Below are 18,010 nucleotides of genomic sequence, written 5' to 3' on the forward strand. Positions count from 1 at the left end.
TAAATATCAATATAATCCATATAAATAATGGGTTCTCAATAATTTTTAAGAATATATAGAGTCCTGAGACCAAAATGTTTGAGAACCACTGTCCTAAAATAATAAAGCTTCCCAGTGAACATCCAAGTATAAATGGCAGAGCAATGAGATATGCTTTGTACTTTTACGTTAGTCATTTCTATATTCTTAGGTAATTTCCCACATGACTATATGCCTATTTGTAGTCACATCAACTTAATCACAAAAAGTTTTAAATTGAACTGATTTATATATACACATACACACACACATAGTATATATACATACACGCACACATATATGTAGTATATATACATACACACACGTATATATGTAAAGCAGCAACAGGCTAACCTTCATATTAACCTGATCTGAACTAACATTAAATGAACAGCAAAAAAAGGTATTTTGAAATGTTAGTAATTTCACTCCCTTGGTTTAAGTAGTAATGATTTATAATTTAGTACTTTTTTGGGGCGGGGGGGACACCTAACTACAGTGTTATAGAAATCTATTTTTCATTAAATGTTCCTACTTTCATTTAATTACCCAGTTGAGTGCATAGGAGTCTGGAGTAATTTTCTTTGTATCAAGGAAAGAACAAAGCTCAGGCTCATGGTACTGGATGAGTAAACGGAAGAGATGAAATGGTCTCCCCTTCAGGGAACAATCCCTAGAAGACAAGAGAAGCAAGGTTTTTTTGCATTAATAGGTCAGAAATTTATCACCTCAGTAGCCAACCCCGGCAATACCCACCTCCTCTCCCCACCCCCTGAATATCTGAACACCACAGCATTCTCAGCAAGCCTGCCTGATAGAACCAGGCAGGGCACTCCTGCTAACACCTGTAATACACCTGACTTGAAAGTTCGTGCACACAGCAGATCTACTGCCTCTAGGGGATTCTCTCCAGGTGAACTGAGGCAGCATGCAAGTGAGAGGACTACACGAATCACTGAAAACTGCGGGACCGCTCAGGCACTGTGTTAAGTTTGGAATCTCAAAGAGGAATCTAGAGAGTCTTAAAACTCTAGATTTCTCCTTCCCTGCCAAATCAAGGCAACTCCTAGGAAGGCTTCAGGTTAGCTCCACAGTTAAGGTACTCAATTAGGGATGTACTTCAACAAAGGTACAAGTGTGAAATGGCCACAGATGAACATTTCAGAATAGCAGATCCGGAGCCTTAGAACCTGCCTATGGGGCCTCGTACCAGGTGCTCAGAGTAAATTCCAGGAGATGCCAAACACTGTGCTCAACCACTGATGGCAAACTTTGCAATCGCTCATCTTACTGAACAACTGTCTTACTTCAAAGGGTTACTGCGGGAGTAAAATGAGAAAGCGGCATGTGAACAGTGCTTTAAAGTAATACACACCAAATATATACTCTACCATTTTTATTATCACAATGCCTTTTTCTTTTTTTAAACAAAGATCACATTTCACTGCAGAGACTTTATTTTTTCAAAAGTAGAAATAATTACAAAAGGCCTAGAAATGCATTCTGGGACACAGAGTCTCTGCAGTTTCTAGTCACCATCATATCTTAGGGAGTATCTCTGCCTGCTTGGCTTTAAGAAGGCTCCTCTTCCCTGGGTCATGGAAGGCACACTCAGCCATGGTCTGAATGGTACCTTTCACACACCCAGGTACCCAAGCACCTGAGACCAAAGAGGACAATCCCTTGCAGCAGGTTCAGGCCTGGTCCACATACTAGGCACACCCCTTGGGAAGCATAGCTGCATACCCCTCAGTTCCTGACCTTGAACTCAGAAGGCTTATCTTTTCACTCCCACATTAGCAGCACTCTTAGAAAATGTTTTGTGCCTACAAGAGTTGTTAGGTACTATCATATTCACAGGAATTCATTTTATTGTGTCCATATTTGTAATACCTCAAATCTTAACTGAGATACTTTACGAAAAAAGAATCTCTCAAAAGATATTAGATTTTTGGTACTATGATCTCACTGGATACAGGGAAATAACAGTTGACTTTTTAATCACTACATTAAAAAAAAAAATCAATATTATAAGCAAAGTTATTTCCAGACAGTTTGGTTGATAAAAGTACAGTGTTAAACTGTGGACAAAGTGACAACTAACTCAATCTTCATTTGGACCAACAGGACTCACCAGTTCATCTGCCTCTAGTTGTAAACTTTATCAGTCAGCTTTTGTACTGAGATACATTCTAGTAGTCACAAGGCAATGAAGCAAGAACGTGTCTAATGAATCAGCAAAAAATTACAACAGGTCACCATAATGAAAGTATCTATTGAGGGAATACCATGTGCCGGGCACTTAATAAGCACTTTACAAAGTTATCTTTATAAAGAACCCTATGAAATAGATACAATTTTTTATCTCCATTTTATAATGAAAAAACTGAGGCTTAGTTGAAGGCAAATAGCTCAGCCAAGGTCACATAGTTAGGAAGTGGTAGAGCTAAGACTTTTACAGAGAAACTGGGCATAAATTATTATTCCATATCGCCCTACCATATATACAATCTGATATTTCAGTAAGTGATATTTTGGCAGGCGTACATACTCTAAAAAAGCAAACTGTAAAAAAAATGAACTAAGGTAAAAGTTTTCATGTAAAAAATTAAGTGCACGTCAAGGTTTTAACATGGGAGTATTGATAAGGAATGTTTTTAAATGCTATTCAGGTGGGAATAAAAAAAAAATTCTACGAACCTGAGATCTGAGGTCACCACCAGGGTCTGGTATGATAACCCTCAAGAGGACACTTTTTGATATTGCAGATGGCAGAGGAGTTTCGTAGAAAAGGACCCAGGTTGGCAACCCAGGTGCCCAGGGACAGAACTGGTTTTATTTTGGGAAGAATACCTCCTCTTTAGTCTGAATACTTTCACCGTTGTATAAATGCAAATGCAATAGAATGGTAAGGCAGAACACAGAAACGGGTAGTAGGTAGGTGCAGTTATCTAGTTTATTTTTGGAAAAAGGGGATCATCTCTGGGAGTTGGTTATTGTAACAGCATCTATTTACTTAATAGTTATGGACTGCAAAGTTACTCTCTATTGGAAAGTATTGTGCTTGACAGAGCCCTCCCCACGTTGTGCCTGAATCTGTGCCATGAGAAGATATGCCACAATGGAGTTCTTGTAGTAGCATGTTGTAGGGCTGCATTCTCTATCAGGGAGCATTGATGCTGATTGTGGCTGGAGTGCTGTGTTACATGTGGAACTCAGGGCAGTAGTAACTGGAGGACCCAGAGAAGACAGTGTGTTACACAGCTCACCGTAAACTGCCCCCTCTCCATACTCCCAGCCACCACTATCAACATTCTCTGGAGAAAGGGATGCAATGTCCCTCGCTACTGCTGGCTCTGTTGCAGTAAGGAAGTCATGAGAAGAGCTAAAACATAGACAGTTGAGAGACCCAGTATAACAGAATGACTCTAAATATGGATTCTGGTCTCGGTTGTGCCATGACCTTCACCTTTTCTTCTGGAATCTCTGGATCAGGTTTTCCTTACATGAAGCAGTATGGCTTCCAGGCAGCAGAAAGGCTCTCATCCCTGGTGCACACTAGAATCACCTCAGTGGCTTTTAAAACTACTTATGCCTACCTAGGTTCTATTTATTCATATCTGAAACTTCAGGGACCAGTATGCTTTAAAAGTTCTTTAGATGCAGAGACATCTCTCCAAGGATGACATACAAACTGCCAATAAACACCTAAAAAGATGTTCCACATCGTTAGCCATCAGGGAAATGCAAATCAAACCCACAATGAGATACCACCTCACACCCTCTAGGATGGCTACAATCAAAAAGATAAATGGTGAATGAGGACGTGCAGAAACTAGGACCCTCATACATTGTTAGTGGGAATGTAAAATGGGGCAGTCACTGTGGAACAGTCTGGCAATTCCTCAAAAGGTTAAACAGAACTACCATATGACCCAGCAATGCCACAAGTATATAGCCAAGAGAAATGAAAATATACATCCCCACAAAAACTTGTACACAAATGTTCTTAACAGCATTGTTTATAATAGTCAAAAAGTGAAAGCAATCCATATATCCATCAACTGAAGAATGGATAAATAAAATACGGTCACAGAATATTATTCAGCAATAAAAAGGAATGAAACACTGATACATGCTGCAACATGCATGAACCTTGAAAACATGCTAAGTGAAAGAAGGCCGTCACAAAAGATCACTTATTGTATGATTCTATTTACATGAAATGTCCAGAATAGACAAATCCATAGAGACGGATGAGTAGATGAGGTTGCCTAGGGCTGGGAGTGTTGGGGAGAAATGGAGAGTGGCCACTACTGGGTAGGAGGTTTCTTTTTGTGATGATACAATGTTCTAAAGTTGGTAAATACACTAAAAACCATTGAACTGTACACAACAAAAGGGTAAATCCCATGACAAGTAAATTATATCTCAACAAAGCTATTATAAAAAAGAAAAAGAAAGAATATTATTAAAAATCCTTCAGTTGATTCTAATGAGCAACCAGAGTGGAGAACCACATTAGTAAAGCACAAGTGTTCACCCCAACTTAGGTTCAAATCGTGACTCAGCCACATAGCAGAAGCATATCAGCCATTTAATAGTCTTTCTTTTTTGCCTCAGTTTCCCTAGTTGTAAATCTACCTCATCAAACATAACTATCTAAATGAGAAAATATACAAAGCACCTACACCTTGCATAGCGTGTTGTCACATAGAAAGTACGTAGTCAAAAACAGTCCTGTAACTATCAAGGTCCAGAATGCAGTCTTCATCTTGGCTGTACTCTGGAATCAATTGGGAAGCTCCAAATAAACGAATCCTGGGCCCCATCCCCAAGAGACTTTAATTTAATTAGTTAGGTGTGGAAATAGGCATCAGAATTTTTAAAAGCTCTCCCAATGATTTCTATGTGCACCCAAGCCACTGGTCTAGATTATGCCTAAAGTTCCTTTTACAGCTCTAAAATTCTGATTATCTGATCCATAGCACTGGGAGCTACAAGAATTCTTTCCAGTCTCATGACTGCCCCCCTTCCCACCACCACCACAAGCACCTACCAACTGTCTGGTCTCAACTTAAGCATGATCTACCAAGGGAAGCCATCTCTGACCTCCAGGGTAGATTAGGTGACCCGTTATATGTTCCCAACCAAAAAACCAAACCTGTTGCTGTCGAGTCGATTCTAACTCATACCTTCCTAACATTCAGGACTCTTAGAGTCACTTGTTCAATGCTTGCAATTCTAGGAGTATGTTCTAAACTGTAACCCCAGCACCCTGCATAAAGTAGCATTACAAAAATTTCATTCTTCACTCAGACACTGTGATGTTGTTTTTATTTTATAGGTAAAGAAATTAAAATAAGGGTACCAACTGAATAAACATGAAGAGTTATTATGCATATATAAATCCTACAAGCATAAATTCCTAACTAAAGAATCCTTTAAAAAATGTTTATAACCACAAAAATAAGGTCCAATAACTATTAGGGTCCAAACAACCTTATTTGGAATTCTTTACCACCAAAGTAAACCCAACTGTAGTCAAAGCAAACTGGACTTTATTCTCCTTTAAAAACTATAATAACTAAATCATATTTTACCTGGGAATGTACTTATTCATGATAGCATAAAAGCAGTTGTATAAATCGCTGCGCGGCAGTTGAAGATGCACCAACGGTTTGAGTAGATGTATCCAGCTAAGGGACGTGCTATATTTAATGTTACGCGATTTACAATAAAAGGTAATTACAGATTCAATATCCAAAAGTAATGCTGCTGACTTCTCCTCTGGCACTGAAAGCTGGTCTAGAAAATAAGTGTCAAAATAAAGTTACCAAGGGCCTTTTAGAGGTTTAGTTATTGGGCATAACACTTGTTTACAAATACACAATATCATGTGAATGCATTTAGAGCATGACAAAGGGAAATGAAAGGTACGTGAAAGCACAGTTTCCTTATACTTATTTCAATAATCATTGGTTCACAGATCCAAAAACCAAGGAAAAAACCCTCAAAGTTCTTTAGAATATTCTTGTTTTTAATTTTAAGCAAGACAGTTGCTTAAAGAAAAAATTAAGAATAATAATTAGTTTCACTTAAGTCTGCCTTTTCTTATTTAGTCCCTTGAGAGAGAGAAGGGAAAGGGACAGAAGATTCCTACATATTCAGTATTTACTACTAGTACTTCATTTAACAATACTTGAACTATATATTTTTTTTTACATATTAAACGTAAGAATGGCCAGTCTGAAGTAGAGAAGTGGGCAAAGATAGGCATGACCTATATTCCTGGAAAGCAAAAAGTGTTTTCTAAACAAGATTATCGTCTACGCCATGATGGGCAGCTGCCACCACAGCTTCGGCAAGGGGAGGGAAAGAGATTCATTCTCCTTTACCAAATTCCCCTTCCTTTGCCCACACCCTGGTGGTGTAGTAGTTAAGTGCTATGGCTACTAACCAAAGGGTCGACAGTTCGAATCTGCCAGGTGCTCCCTGGAAACTCCATGGGGCAGTTCTACTCTGTCCTATAGGGTCACTATGAGTCGGAATTGACTCGACAGCACTGGGTTTGGTTTTTTTTTTTTTTTTTTTGGTTTTGCCCACACTGGGAATAATGTTTTCTGTTGTGGTTAATACAAAAAAGCCTATTTATCTAATAATTTAAAGTATGATGGAAAAAGAAACAAAAAATTACCATTTGGGCAGTAGATGAACTAAAAAGAGAAATATAAATAATTTAATTGATGTTGTGAAGAGATGCAGCCCTTGTGAGCTTGCTAGAAACTTTTCACCTATGACTTACAAGTTTTTCTACAGCAAATCATGATCTATGATTTACAGATAAACTTCTGGAACACCACCCCTTTGGAAGACAGTATTCCAACTCATAGCAACCCTACAGAACAGAGTAGAACTGCCCTGTAGGGTTCCCAAAGAATGGCTGGTGGATCTGAACTGCCAACCTTTTGGTCAGCAGCTGAATGCTTAACCACCATACCACCAGGGCTTGTATACAATCATATAGCTCTTTAATTACAGAAAAACCAAGTTTAACACTACCACAAATCTGTAGATGTATGTGAAGAACTGAACATACTATGCAAAAGAAATAATAAAGAACTGGGCTCTCTTTCTTAGAGCTATTAGACGTTATGTCCTAAGAATTTTTAAGAGCGAAGTCCTAAAACTATTTACAAGCCCTTTACAAATTCAACATATCGCAAATTACAACCAGATAATTGTGACTTCCCAATCCAAAAATTAATATTTTCAAAATTTCCCAGAGTTTGAAATAATTACTAAACTTACCAATAAGTTCTTGGCAGTTGTTATGAACAGTGTTCTGTTCTGGCAGGTCTAAAATACCATCCCATGATGCCAAACTATCACCTTTTCCTGCAACATTGAGAGCAATCTGGAAGAGAGATTAAAAAAGCAACTACCTTCATATGTTACTTCTCACTCTTGGAAAATATGCTGGAATAATGGAAATGCCTGAATTTAATAAATGCATACCTCAAAGACTAGAAAGTAATATATCTATACTCTACCACATGCTGAGCTCAGTCACACCAACGAACCAACAGTTATTTAAAATATTTCTATATTATTTTTACTACTTCTGATCCAGTAATATGTATTTGTATTTCAAATATGTAAATGTGTCTCAAACAGACATGATCTTTCCTATTGTTTTTTAAAAAAATATAAAAACAATATGTGGTATTGACAACAATAAAGTACATCTATATCGACAGCACTGGGTTTTGGATATACCATGTACAATTAAAATTTATACAGAAGAATACTTAATGAACTGGGAAAATATTCACACTATGTTGACATTTTTTTAAACATATAAAAAACATTACCATGATTAAAAGAATGTGAAGTGATAGATATATCAATTAAATGCAAGGTGTGGGCCTTCAAGGGTTCTCATTTAAATAAATAATGCGTAAAAATATATTTATGAGACAATCAAGGAAATCATTTGATGATTGCAAGGAATTACCATTAATTTCTTATGTAAAACTACATCTATGAGACAATTGAGGAAATCATTTGATGATTTTAAGGAATTACTGTTAATTTCTTATAAATGTTTAATATATTATGGTTATTTTAAGAGTTTTTTTTTTTTTCTTCTTCTCTCTTTTAAACCTTCATGCTACAGTATTCAGATGAACATGCTACCAGGGATGTGCTTCAAAATCACCCAGTGAGTGGGGTGGGGAAGGACATTGGCCAAAATGTTGGTAACAGTTAAAGCTGGGTGGTGGGTACATGGGGCTCATTAAGCCATTCTGTTTTTGTGTGTTTTAAATTTCTTAATAGAAAGTTCAGAAAATGCCGTCATTTGGTTATAATTCCACATCTGTTAAATACATGTTTGCATCGGGGAAAAAGTAAAAGGATATATGCTGAGGTGTTACTCTGTGTTTTACGTGTAGGTGGAAGACGACAGATCATTTTTATTTTACCCTTTGTGCTTATACATGTCTTCATAAAGATATTTCTTTTGCAATCATAAAAAGAAATCTTAATTTTAAAATTCAAGAAATAACACATATGCACTGGAAAATGTTTGAAAAGAAAAAAATAAAGAAGGGAGAATCTTCCTTAATCCCAACACTCAAAGGCATCCCTTTTTTTTCTTTTTAATGTAGCTGAGATCATTCCTGTGTATATCCTATTTTACTCATTGGTTGTATTCTCCCATATTATTAAGCGACCTTCATAAAAACCATCTTTAATGGCCATGAAAGAAAACGTTACTTTCCAAAAATTAGACCACTATTATCAAATATACCAAACACTACAAAAACACATATTTTTGTAAATTGCTTTGTTTTACGAATTTTGTAGATGTGGTATACTTGTAAGATAATAAAGCTTTCTGCAACTAAGTTCACCTGAAATAAAACTTTCTTTCGCATTATTCTTAAGTCATTATATTTTGTTCATTTTAGGTTCTAGTTACCTTCCAAACTTTGGCTCTCAGGTCAGCAGGCAGTGGTCTCCCTTGAATTATATTTCTCAAAGTTTCAAGATCACAACCTCCAGCTTCCAAAGCTTCTTCAAGGTCTTTTTCCCTAAAAAACAAGTCCTGTTCATTGAGATAAAATTTATATTTTTTTCTTATTCAAGATTCATTTATATACATACCCTGTTAAAGGTTGTGCCTAAAAAAAAAAAGTTCCAGCAGCCAGAATGTATTGCCAGGCATACACATTATTGGAACATTTTGTTTTCTTGGAGGGGAATCTTGGGTTTCATATAATCGATTTTTTCTTATTTTAGATTTAGTTATAACAAGCTTGGCTATCTGTTTTCCAAGATTAGAGAACTTTAAAAAGAGAAGACAGAGACAAGCAGGCTATAGCACTGTGAAGTCACAATAATATTAGTATCTGTGGTAGGAGTAATGACCAATACTTTATATATAACACTGTGTGCCAGGCACTACTGAAAACATCTTATATGTGTTCTTAACATGAAGCCAGATTGTAGCAAGAAGGAGAAACCATAAAACTCAGCGAAGAATTCAAAGTACTGCAGTCTGGGACTATTTAGTATATAACGTACTCAGAGTAAACTAATGTAGATTATAATGCCTATACCTGGCTTAAAGTATTCAATAACTGTTAGAGGAACAAAAAAAGCTCTAAAGGCATCAATGTGTTATATATTAAAGCAAAATGATACCACATTATCAAGTAAGTCATCAAGTATTATGCTGATTACTATGTCTAAGAAGTAAAGGAAATATGAAATGAATTACTTAAGGCTAAAAAATAATACTTAAAAAAAAAAAACCTTTCACAAGGTATGAATTGTTGCTTAACTGGAAAATAACCACTTAAAATAACTAATTTCTTTAAGAATTCTAAAAAGCTGAGGTTTCCAAAGGACTAATGGACCACAACTACCACAGCCTCTACCAGACTGAGGCCATCCAGCACAACTAGGTGGTGCCAAGCTACCATCACCGCCTGCTCTGACAGGGATCACAACAGAAGGTCCTGGACAGAGCTGGAGGAAAATGTAGAGCAAATTCTAACTCACAAAAAAACACCAGACTCACTGGTCTGAGAGACTGAAGAAACCCAAAGAGTATGGCCCTCAGATACCCCTTTAACTCAGTACTGAAATCACTCCTGAGGTTTACCCTTCAGCCAAAGATCAGGCAGGCCCATAAAACAAAACAAGACTAAAGGGACACACCAGCCCACAGTCAAGGATGGAGAAGGCAGGAGGGGACAGGAAAGCTGGTAATGGAGAACCCAAGGTTGAAAAGGTGAGAGCTTTGACATGTCATGGGGTTGACAACTGGTGTCACAAAACAACGTGTATTAACTGTTCAATGAGAAACTAATTTGCTCTGTAAACCTTCATCTAAAGCACAAAAAATAAAAACATGTTCACGAATCCCCCTCCCCAAAAGCTGAGGTTTCATTCATTGCTTATAATTTTAGTATACTAAAAATAGACATTCTATACAAATAAAAAATCCGTAACTCAGACAATTTAAAAAATTCTTTGAAAAAATTTGAAAGACAGAGCATCCCACTAGGAATCAGTAAACCAGGATTTTGTCACATTTTTGTGGTTTTGAAGAAAGTTATTCCCATTCCTAATTTTCTCAGTAAGATAATATTAAGTTCTCCTACTTACAGGATTCTAAGACTATTAGTTTAAATGTATTAACTTCATGAAGTGTTGCCCTCTTAAGGAAATGTAATCACTTGGATCATATCAAACAGAAAAGCATTAATCAAACCCAAAAGGTTTCTTAAGAAAGTTAGTACAAAGTCACATGAATTAGAAGATAACTAGTAACTACAAAAGAAACATTTTGTTTGTTTGCCATATGATCACCAAAGCGTCAAAAGGGAAAGGACGAAAGAGACTTCCAGTCTACTGCTGAGATACAGTTCAGGCCTACAGTTGATAAAGCAGGTTTCTCTCTTCCACTCTGTTCTGGCCAAAACGTGCAAGACGGCATATTAGGATTTGAAGGGCTGTTTGTGACCATGAAACAACAACAAAATTAACTCAATGTTTGGTGAATAAATACCATATCTTTTTTATGATTAAATGTGTGAATGAAATGAGGCACTGAAAACACTATTTAAGAGAAAAAATTCTTTTACCAAATAAATTAAGAACTAGAATTTTTCCATTTTTCAGAGCAAAATGCTTGGTTTCTCCTTAATGTAACTTTGCCAAATCCTTACTAACCCAGACAACGAAGCCAATATTTGGGGCATAAAGCCCAATCCTCAAAGTACTTTTTAAAGCACAATAACATACGAGCACGTCTCTGTTGATGCAGCCGCCCCAGTGAACTGCGAACACAGTCTGCGGCAGCACAACCGTGAGCAGGTGCGCCTCTGGAAACGGGAAAAGGCTACTACGCCTTAAGTGGTAAAAGGCGCTCCTGACAAGCATAAATCATTAAAAATGTTATCTTCTGAACAAGGCGTTCAAATAGTTCAGTTATCAGGCCCACAGCTACTACTAAAACTATTAAAAAGCTGGAAAAATCGAAGTTAAATAATTCACAGAAAGATCAAGCAGAGAAAGGAATTAGAGAACTCTATGGTGTTTTTACGGTGTTAGCTCTCAAAAAGAATTTTTCTTCCCCTTACTCAAGTTTCTTGCTACTTTTGAAGAAGCAATACAATTTTAACAAACAAAAGCAAAAGGCATGTCTAGAGGGGGATGAGTGGGTGGGTTGTAGTTTAAGAGTCTTCTTTGATTACTGGCAGTGTCCTACTGACCTTACAAGATAAAGGTTGTTAAAAATACACTAGACATTCAGACGTGGTCTTAAAAAGAAAAGCATGGGCCTCATCCATTCATTCTAGTGTGTATTAAAAATAAGTAATTATCTCATTTGCTCAGAAGGCTCAGGACAGAGGAAATTCAAAGCTTTGAGAGCTGAAGGAAGCAGAAATTCACCTCTTCCTGGCCATATGACTCTGAAACCATACATATGTTTGTGTATTATTATTATTGTCAATCATCTATCAATGACATTTTCTAAACCTAAATGAAATATAACCATCCCCACATGCTGTGTAGTAAAATCACCTAATTTACGCATTGTAATATAAGTTGCTTTAGGATTCCGGCTAGGACAATATTGTGACTAAATTTATATGGAGTTAATGTTTATATTTAAGCTAGTGACTGCATTGGATTTTTTCTCCTTCAGCCAAATGGTGACTAGCTTCTAGCATATGGAAGAATTTTCACAGTGCAAGTTATATTTAAGTGGGAAATGCAGGAAATTTCAAGCATAGTCTAATTAAATAAATATGCATTTCCAGATGCTTCTTGGATGATAAATGCAATTAGAAATTTTGTAAATCTTTTCTGAATAAACCATACTTTGAATCAGATAAAAAATTAGGATTTTAAAAGCAACTGAATCATATATGCTGTGTTCCTAAAACTAAAGAAGTTACAGAAAATCTTCCACCAGGAAAAAATGACTTTACATTACACTTTTTCCTAAATTTTGGTCTCCTCTTCCAACCCTATGTTCTTAAAAATTATTTTCCTCATAATTTCAAAATTTATTTAAAAAAAATGCTTAACCGTATGTACTCTATCCCCAAACAGGAGGTGAAAACAAGACTTAGTTTGTCTCCTAATATTTTTCCATATATTTTTGTCTATATACATATCCATGTATGTGTGTGTATTATCTCTACTGAGATGTAATTCACATACCATAAAATTCTCCCATTTAAAGTGTACATTTCAATGGCTTTAGTATATTCAGAGTTGTGTAATTATCACTATGATCCAAGTTTAGAATATTTGCATCACCCTAAAAAGAAAGCCCATGCCCATAAGTAGTCATACTCCATTTCCCCTTCCCCCAGCCCACTGGCAAACACTGGCCTACTTTCTGTCTCCACAGACTGCCTATTCTGGAAATTTCATATAAATGGAATACATGGCCTTTGTGTCTGGCTTCTTTAACTCAGCATAATGTTTTCAAGTTTGATTCATGTTGCAGTATGTATCAGTACATCATTCCTTTTTACTGCCAAATAATATTCCATTGTAAGGACATGCCGCATTTTATTTATTCATTCATCGGCTGATGGACATTTGAGCTGTTTCCACTTTTTCGCTATTACGACCCTCTTAATTTTCAACATAAATATCAGTAGTTCAGCTGGTTCAGTGTGTGATACCTGAATATGTATTATTAGTTATTTATTCTTCCTAAGAAGGTACACAAAAATTTTAAAATCAACTCTAAGCCAACATATCATAAAAGTTTATGAATTGGGGATTTAAAGTCAGGCAGATCTGAGAACTGGCCCACTCAACAGTCATTACAAGCCACTTAGTCAAGTGACAATACAGAAACACAGTACCTGCCTGATAGGACCAGCTGGTATTTAAGTTACTGAACACAAAGCACTCAATGCAATACTTGGCACACGATAATCCTTCAATAAAGTGAAGCCATGAATACTACTAACATTATTGTTTTTATTACTGTGCTGACAATAGCTGAGTTTTTAAAATGACTTTTTCTTAGCATAACATGATCATTTTAGAGAATCTGGCCAACATATAAAGAAAAAAAAAAACCAACCACAATTTTACTATCATGAGATAATGACTATTAACATCCTGTGAACTGCTTTTCAGACACACACACACACAAAACTGGGATGACACTGAATAATTTTTACCCTGCAGGTTTCAATGTTGTTGCTGCATGTCATTTCCAACTCACAGCAATCCTACAGGACACTCAGGTTGTAATCTTTATGAGAGCAGATCACCAGGTCTTTTCTCCCACAGAGCCGCTGAGGGGTTTGAACTGCTGACCTTTCAGTTGGCAGGGAAGCACTTAACCATCGCACCACCAGGACTCCTCAGGTTTCACTAGTGTTTATATATTTATTTTAAAAATCATGTATCTTTTTCTGAATCATTTAATAGTCTTAACAAAATATGATTTTTAAGGGCTGAATAACTGATTGGGTCATGTCTTAGTTATCTAGTGCTGCTATAACAAAAATGTCACAAGTGGATAGCTTTAACAAAGAAAAATTTATTTCTTCATAGTAAAGTAGGCTAAAAGTCCACAATGAGGGTATCAGCTCCAGGGGAATTCTTTCTGTTGGCCTTCTCATCAATCTTCCCCCAGACTAGGAGCTTCTCAGCACAGGGACCCTGGGTTCAAAGGATGTACTCTGCTCCTGGCACTGCTTTCTTGGTGGTATGAGGTCCCCCGTCTCTCTGCTTGCTTCTCTCTTTTATATCTCAAAAGAAATTGGCTTAAGATACTATCTAATCCTGTAGATCTCATCAATATAACTGCCAATAATCCATTTTATTATATCATAGTGATAGGATTTACAACACATATGGAAATCATATCAGATTACAAAATGGTAGGCAATCATACAATACTGGGAATCATGACCTAACCAAGTTGACAGATTTTTTTTTTTAACTGTACTTTAGATGAATGTTTACAGAACTAGTTTCTCATTAAACAGTTAGTACACATATTGTTTTATAACATTGGTTAACAACCCCATGACGTGTCAACACTCTCCCTTCTCAGCCTTGGGTTCCATAGTACCAGCTTTCTTGTCCTCTCCTGCCTTATAATACTTGCCCCCGGGCTGGTGTGCCCCTTTAGTCTCATTTTGTTTTAAGGGCCTGTCCAATCTTTGGCTGAAGGGTGACCCTCAGGAGTGACATCATTACTGAGCTGAAAGGGTATCCAGGGGTCATACTCTCAGGGTTTCTCCAGTCTCTTTGACAGATATTTTTGGGGGATACAATTTAACCCATGACAGATCGTTTCTCTATTGTATGGTTATTTGGGTATTTCCTAAACTTTCTTTATATAACTCTTTTCCCCTTTCTCCTTAAAAGAAATTCCTTTAAGAGTTATTCAATAATCAATAAAATTCTCTACTATTAATAAGTAATGGAGGCATCAAATATTAGTTAGAGTTATGGCAGTATCCATCAGAATAAAAACCAAAATCGTTAAAGGTGGTTACATCAGGGAAATCAGAGAGGAAGAAGACTTCCACCTCTCACGTAGCATCAGTCAATAAGCTTGGGAATATTTATAATAAGTTACATTTGAATGTATTTTTTGAATAATTTAAACAATATTTAAATAATATTTACAGATTCCTTTTAAACATTTATATCCTTTCACCCAGCAATAACTGAGAATAGTAAAAAGATTCAGCTACAGGGATGTTCAAGGCAGTGATCCTTTAGACTATGAAAAACTACAAACCATGTAACTGCCCTAAAATAAGAAAGTGATTTAAATCAGCAGATGGAATACCCGGTAACCATTAAACATGCTGAAGAACAATTAATGACACAGAAAGGTATTTATGATATTAAGGGCATATATTAAATGAAAAATGGTTTAAAAAATATTGTACATACCAAACAAAAAACCCTATCCCTACCCATTCTTTCCCACGCACAATGGAAAGAGTATTAAAAAAAAAGTTCACTTCTAGCGGTATGCTTATAGAGAAGTTTTAATTTCTTGCCTTTTTTTTAGTATCTGTATTTTCTGAAATGAGCAAATATAGTAAACTTGCAGGAAGAAATCAAGAATGATAAGAATTTTCATCTCAAACATCCCTTTGATTAAAACTATTAACTACTACTTAAGAAAGTATACTTTCCATAATTAGCAAGAAGAAAACAATACAGCATACGTGCTACTTTATATATTTGAGTTCTCACACTGAGTACTTAAGGTACGAACAGGATAAACAAGTTCAACCCACAGCTGACAACAAGTTGTCTTTTTTATAAAGGTTTACGTATATTATACACTTGTAAGGAAGTTAAGATATGTAAAAATATTTGATTCTATTTCCGAGTACGGAAGAACATTACTCTTGGGGAGGTGATGTCCTCCCCGTGCTCCCTGTGGACGGGTTCACGGTGAAGCGGGAATGACGGCACAGGTTGGTCAGAAGGACTCTCACGTGGCTTTAGTTTAGGCCCTCCGTCTCAATGGCTGATTTTTCCGAAGCACATCACCAGGTCTGTCTTCTAAGGAACTTCTGGGTAGATGTGAACCTGCAACCTTCTGGTGAGTCACCAAGTGTGTTAACCATCTGCGCCAGCCAGAGGCTTCCAACTTCTTTACTCCCTTGTATTTCTGCCACATTTGGAAAGCTGCAAATTCCCAACACTGGTTAGTCTAACTAAACCCTGCCTTCTTGGTTCCTTGACTCTCTTCAGTGAAGACTTTTTGGGAAAATAAAACAACTTACAGAAAAAATCTTTATATAAGTGCTCAATAATTTTTTTCAAAAAAAAAAAAAGGCTTTTATATGAAATAACAAAGTAGCCACAGAAGTAAGCAATAATTAGCAACTATTCCCAGCAACTTACTAGCCAGCTTGTTGTACGATTTTCCATAGTCCATTCAATTTTAAATAGCACTCTGTCCCCGAGTATACTGAGACAGATTTTTTTTAATGACTTTTTTTTTTTTTTATTGCACTTTAGATGAAGGTTTACAGACCAAACTAGTTTCTCATCAAACAGTACACACATTGTTCTATGACACTGGTTAACAACCCCACGACATGTCACCACTCTCCCTTCTCAACTCTGGGTTCCCTAATACCAGCTGTCCTGTTCCCTCCTACCTTCCAGTCCCTGCTCCAGGCTGGTTAGTCTTGTTTTGTTCCATAAAAAAAAACCAGTGCCCTCGATTCGACAGGACTGTTCAATCTTTGGCTGAAGAGTAAACCTCAGGAGTGGCCTCATTACTGAGCTGAAAGGGTGTCCGGGGGCCATACTCTTGGGGTTTCTCCAGCTGAGACAGATTTCTAACACACTTGATACAGTACAATGCTTTCTGGATTTGAAAAAATTTTGTAAAGCTTATGAAGCCTCTCAGACTAGCAATTAACTTCACTTATTTTCAAATTTCTTAAAATCTAATCATTTTGGAATTATTTTTTAAAAAATGAAAGATTGAAATAGTTCAAAAGGAAAGTTTAGGACCTAGAATATATGTAATCACCCTGAACCTACACACAGAGTACACAGAAACTACAGAAAAAATACCAAAAAAATTCTGTGTTTTGAAGTATAGTCAGAGTCTAAAATATAAAGTATATTATTGCATTGCTTTGTAAAAACACAAAAACTGCATTGCTGGGAAATAAATAAAAGCCCAAAGCTTGTTATGTAAACATCATAAATAAGGTATTTCTACTGCACGGGATACTGTTCAAATCTCTGAGTCTGCTAGCAGTATTACACAGAGCCAAGGGATAAAACAGAGTCAAAAATCTTCACTAAAACCTTTACTAGGGTTCGAAAATATGAAAAACGAGATAGCCTGTGGTTATTAGTCTCCTTTCCCCAAATATTTCCACATTTCCTTATTCAAAAGGTCCTAGATGTAACCCACTCCCCTCAGAAAAGTCATCTTTCCATTTCAACTCCCTGAAAACAGCAGTCTCCACTCATCTCCACTTACTCTCTCCAGTTCACTCCAAAACCTCCATCACTCTATCAACTGCTCCCAGAAGTCATCAGTCATCTTCTCAGTTCTCATCCTCTTTACGTGCTTTGCAAAGTCTGACTCCCTTCTTAAAACATTCTCCTTTGGCTTCTGGTGATTCTCTTCTACCTCTCTAAGCAGTGCTCTGAATTCTTTCCTTCTTTTATTCAAACCCTCAGTAAGTATGTATTTTGACTGAAGGTCTGAATAATGTGAGCCATTGTTTGAGGCACTGGGGATCCATCAGTGACCAAAAAGCTACTTAAGGTGTAGCTTACATCCCAGCTGGGTATTCCAGGATAGTAGCCCAATAAACCCCATTCACCAGAGGCGGGAGCAGCTCTTTCTGGGGTGCAGTTCATCCAGGTGTATTTAGTAAATCACAATGCGCGCTGATTAAACTCCTAATCCATGTATACATCACAACCA

The 18,010-nt window shown here is 36.6% G+C and overlaps 1 protein-coding gene across 4 annotated transcripts in view; it reads right to left on the reverse strand.

Moving 5' to 3' along the window:
• TBC1D23 (TBC1 domain family member 23) overlaps nucleotides 1–18,010 on the reverse strand; it is a 62,620-nt gene that overhangs the window by 32,644 nt on the left and 11,966 nt on the right. For 3 of the 4 annotated variants that reach the window (XM_023559048.2, XM_023559047.2, XM_023559046.2), the window contains exons 2-5: nucleotides 9,005–9,130; nucleotides 7,330–7,435; nucleotides 5,622–5,826; nucleotides 568–691 (exon numbers count right to left, since the gene is read on the reverse strand). In XM_023559048.2, the coding sequence (XP_023414816.1) occupies nucleotides 568–691; nucleotides 5,622–5,826; nucleotides 7,330–7,435; nucleotides 9,005–9,130 (561 nt within the window). The remainder of the gene's footprint in view (nucleotides 1–567; nucleotides 692–5,621; nucleotides 5,827–7,329; nucleotides 7,436–9,004; nucleotides 9,131–18,010) is intronic. The other variant, XM_010598603.2, reaches the window with a different exon arrangement.

Source organism: Loxodonta africana, chromosome 20 (assembly GCF_030014295.1).
Source record: "Loxodonta africana isolate mLoxAfr1 chromosome 20, mLoxAfr1.hap2, whole genome shotgun sequence".
In the NCBI taxonomy this organism is placed as follows: domain Eukaryota; kingdom Metazoa; phylum Chordata; class Mammalia; order Proboscidea; family Elephantidae; genus Loxodonta; species Loxodonta africana.